Source organism: Cariama cristata, unplaced genomic scaffold, assembly GCF_000690535.1.
Source record: "Cariama cristata isolate BGI_N322 unplaced genomic scaffold, ASM69053v1 scaffold44756, whole genome shotgun sequence".
NCBI lineage: Eukaryota > Metazoa > Chordata > Aves > Cariamiformes > Cariamidae > Cariama > Cariama cristata.
In genome coordinates this window covers 1-4768 of record NW_009624596.1, presented here as the reverse complement: position 1 = coordinate 4768, position 4768 = coordinate 1, and the positions used below count along the sequence as shown (strand labels likewise).

Here is a 4768-nt window from a genome sequence, read left to right as displayed (position 1 = left end):
CCTGCCCCGACAGTTTCAGTGCAGTTTCATGCCGATGTAAATAAATGGCTCCGGCTGTCTCTTTCACACAACGTCCTTTGACAAAAACCCTCGTCTGTTTGTAGTTCCTGTGTACTACTGTTGCTTACCTCTGTAATTCCGGCACCGTCTCCACGTTGTGGGCATACACGTCCAGGCCCGACAATGCTACTTTCTCCACAGCTTTAAGGTCCCCTCGAAAATCGGGAGTTAGGCATTCTACCAAGATTTTTGAATTCCTGAAAAGGAGAGAAAATGAACACATCTATGGGACTTGCGTCACTGTTGCTAAAAAACTCAATATAGCAAAAAACCAAACGTAACTAAATAAATGACACTCTGATAAGCAAAGCGAAGTTAATTCAGGATACAATTCTAAACCAACATGTTTCTGCAAATACTTGTATTCCAATTCAAACGAAAAGTCATGTGCTTAATTGCTGATTTTACCAATGTGAGCTGAAGTAGAATGAAAGCCAAATAATAAATATAAAAGCGATTCCAACAGTCTCTTAAACAATCACATTCACTGTTTACATGTGATTTTTCATGTGTCTTTGTTGCAGGTTAACTTCACCTGAGTTTAATATCATAGCTCCAAAATACAGAGGAGCTATAATCCTGCCTACTGGGATAAGAAGACTCTGCATGATTGCCCTGGAATCTACTCTTGGTGTCCAGCAGCCAGATTTCAGCTCAGACAGCAGGTGAGGGAAACTGCAGGAACCTTTCGAGTGCCAAGATACACTGGATAAAGACTGAACTGAGGCTATACAAATTACATCTGCAGGTAGACAAGTATGCTATCAAATGGCATGCAGGGCACCACCGTAGAGCGAAGGTGGCACAGCTAGGGAAGGCAGGAAGGTGCGACCACAGACTTAGAAACAACCATTGTGGGAAAACGCAAAGCAATCTGATCACTGCTGAAAGGGAAACCTGACTTCTTATATCATGTGGTGACACTGTTACCTAAATCCACTGTTTGAGCCCCAAGCTTCAAGAATGACTATACTTCAAAAGTATGTACTCATTTCCTGGTAAACCAGCTGCCTGTTGAAGGAAATAATCCAGTGCTTAGCTTTAAATAAGCCTGGGCTAAATTGGAAATGCATCCAAATTCAAAATACTTTGGGGCCATTATACAAGAAAGATGAAAAGAGGAAAAAAAAAGGGACAGAGATAGGCTAAAGGCAGACTTTTGTCTTTTCGTGGCCCCTGGAATAATCCAGCTAAAGGTAGTTTTGACCTATACACAGTACCACGTTCTAAAGTTTTCGTAATAATACTAATACATTAACAATATACCTTTCTTTCAGATGAGAGACTGTCTTTGCAAAGTGTTCTGCTCCACCGTCAGGCATATCTAGAAGCATTTAAATTATTCAGTTAACCTTTCTGTTCAAGAAATGTATTTACTTACTAGCAAAGTCACAAAAAATCTACACATTCAAATTTAAATGCAAAAATAATAAAGCAGCCAAACCCCAGTCTTATCTTACCGCTTCTGTCAAAGGTTTACAACAGATATTCTACCAAGCCTTGATCTGCACAAAGTCTAACTGTGATCGTCTAGGGCAGACTTCAAATCTTTATGCCAAATTTACCTCTCTCTAGGTTCACTGTCAGCCTGAGCACAGAATGGCTTTATCTGTTTATGTTTTTGGTCTGAGTAACAGTTCTACAAAAACTGAAATACATATATTATTTCAAGCCACTTTGAAGCTACCGGACAGTCTTTACAATGGTTTTCCCCACCTATGTGGTGTCACAATAAAGGAGCTACTGCAACCTTAGAAAAAGGCAACTTTCAGTTTTGTTACGTACAATATATTCCAGGAAGGAACTAAGTTTTTGGAAGGAAGTTCTGTAATGGTATTATATATGAATGTTTGTGGGGTTTGGGTTTTTTTGCTAATCAAGTAATAGAACATGGTGTAGATGCATGTATTTTGCAAAAAATTAGTTACAAAATATTTAGTATTGTAATATTCTTCATATTTAATAAGTGTGACTTCTGCTATATTTTACCAGACAGAGAAATACTAACAATATGTAGAAACTTTCCAGAGTTTCAGCACTGTCCGCTCCTTTAAAATAGTAATCCTCAACAATTGTGCCGAGTCATAAATGTTATCGAGGTCTGTGTTTACCCCATATAACACATATGAGAGCTTAAACTGGAAGAGATGAGAGACAACATACTAACCATCTCTGTCCACAGACGTCAATACAACATAATCCAAGCCCCACTCAGCTATAGCCTTTGCTGTGTTGTAAGGCTCCTTGGGATCCAGCGGAGGTGGATTTTTTGCTGTCTTTACTGAACAAAATCTGCAGCCTCTAGTGCATGTGTCACCCATCAGCTGAAATAAGAGAGACATTCCTACCTTTACATTGTACACATCGCTATTGCACAGCTGAGAAACAGCTAGATCAGATAAATCCCAGTACTAAGCAGAAAAATCTAGGACACTCTAAATTTCTTGTAATAAACCCACTCCATTACAGTAGAGATCCAACAATACACTACGAACAGCTCCAACATTAATAGAATCCTTAAGTAAGGGTTAATGGCTTACCATAATTGTAGCTGTAGCTGTAGCATATTCACCACCTCCCCAGCATTCTCCAATGTTGGGACAACGTGCTTCTTCACATACCTAAAGGTAAAAGACAGTAAGGTACCTGTCTTTTTTCCATATAATTATTGAAAATTATTATTATATTATTATCAATTTCAATAGTAGCCTACAAACAAAACATAATTCCTTCTGTGATAAATGAGATTAACAGAGTTACATGTTGTTCTAAAAGTCAGTAGAATAGATAGGAAGAGAAGAATTGTTTCCTGACATCCATTACCATTCTTTTCCTCTACTTCACAACTCCAAAAACTCCTCAACCATGTAAATGCCTTATTAATTAGCACAGATTGTCATTAACATTTTAAATTTAAAAAATGAGAAAATGTTCACAAAGTCTATGACGCATCAAGGCACGATCCTACTCTGAAAAAAAAAAAAAAGAAAAAGCAGCTCTCCATGCATACCCACCAGTTTTTACCATCTGGAAGGTATATTTAATGAAATACATATATTTCTAGAATTTCTTTTCATGGAAAACATGTATGTAAGTCTGAAATTGTGTGTGTTTCCATTTAAAATGGTCACACATAGCATCTTCTGATCTTTTTGGTGATGCAAGTAGTAAACCCTAGTCTTTGAAATCACAGCAGGAAAACATGAAATAATCTATTGGATTTGTCATCATTCTTTATAGGTAAAATTCACTGTTGGCAAAAAAGATCAGCACTGGGCTTGGCTTCAGTGTTGAAGATCACGCAAGACATGATTTCTACCTCTCCTCCACAGAGAAATAATTTTTTATCTGTAAGAAAATGCCTTATTTCTCCAGGAAAACTGGGTTGGTACTAGATTTACCGTATGAAGATTTAAACTTCTCAAGGTGTTCTTTAGTTTATTGTAGTTCTTTCCCATGGGAATCTTTGTTTTCAGCCATGGAGGAAGTCGCAGCCTGAGTAACATCAAGCACACATAAAGATTAATAAATTATTTACATGGTAAGCTTCCTTTCACAGATCCACTTTAATTTGATACAGATCCCAACAAGGGAAGGTTCCTTGAAAACTGACGCAACTCAGCAACCAATATTAACATCATTCACGGTCGTAACGGACTTCTCTCTTCCATGTTTATCATCATCCCAACATTCAAGAGCAGGATTTTGCTGTCATTGGAAGTTTAAAACTGTTATCTGTACTGGTGGGATTTAATAGTGCCACACTGGAGACTGCAACAATTAATGGCAGTGTATGTCACACAGCTATCACAAAGTCTAATCAACTTTATAACTGGAAATATGGGGGTTTTAAGCATTTTTTAATTTAGTCTTCATTTTTTGTTTTACTCTATCAATAATATTTTCTCAACACCAAAGCAGGGTAGACTCACCTACTGACATACATTTGTAATTTAATACAGGCCACGGCACTGGCACTCAAGTGAGACAATACCATCCGTCTTTGTGTTTTGTTACGCATTTGAAGTTACTGTGTTTGTTCTTTCTTGAAAAATTATGAAATTTGCAAGCCAGTAGACAGAAATTAATAAAAATACATTGTATGCATTTTGTAGTTAATATAAGATAGTGCATGGAAGCAACTACAGTTGTTTAAAATCACAATTACCTTTCTCCTTTCTGACGCTTTAAATTGCCTTTATACTCAGCCCACATGCTCTTGTCTGACAAATCCCCAGATACAAAGTCTTGTAAGTCTGGTCCATTTTGCAGAAATTCTTTCTTTTCCTCTGGCAAAGAACCTGATGTTCTGTACTGGTTACACACATGGCTCCCAGACACCTAAAAGAAGGAACACTGTGATTTATTGAATGAGAAATGTACTAGCATTATATACTAAATAACTACTTGTCCTTTTGGTGGTTAATGTACAGTTTGTGTAAGCATTTTCCCAATTAAGTTAAACATACCTTCTCTTTTTCATTTTAAGCCACGTGAAACAGACATAAAGCATTATCTCTTCCAAAATATCTTAATATCAAACTAAGTTTTATAGTTGTGGGATATAAATAACATCGTATGGATTAATTTGAGATTTCGGGGCTGAAAACCAAGACGTTGAGATGATGAACGACAGACTGCCAAGGCAGTCGGTGAGGGACGTCATTTCGATGGAAAGGCAGCACAAGTCGGGTTCTCCGAGGCGGGG

The 4768-nt window shown here is 37.4% G+C and overlaps 1 protein-coding gene across 1 annotated transcript; it reads right to left on the bottom strand.

Annotated features, from left to right (window-relative positions):
- Positions 1 to 124: 124 nt before the first annotated feature.
- LIAS (lipoic acid synthetase) lies at positions 125 to 4401 on the bottom strand (the record flags this gene model as incomplete). Its single annotated transcript, XM_009703226.1, has 6 exons — positions 125 to 257; positions 1327 to 1384; positions 2228 to 2384; positions 2601 to 2681; positions 3462 to 3555; positions 4229 to 4401. Coding segments are annotated over 6 exons (696 nt in total), but the record flags the coding sequence as incomplete, so codon positions are not given.
- Positions 4402 to 4768: the final 367 nt, after the last annotated feature.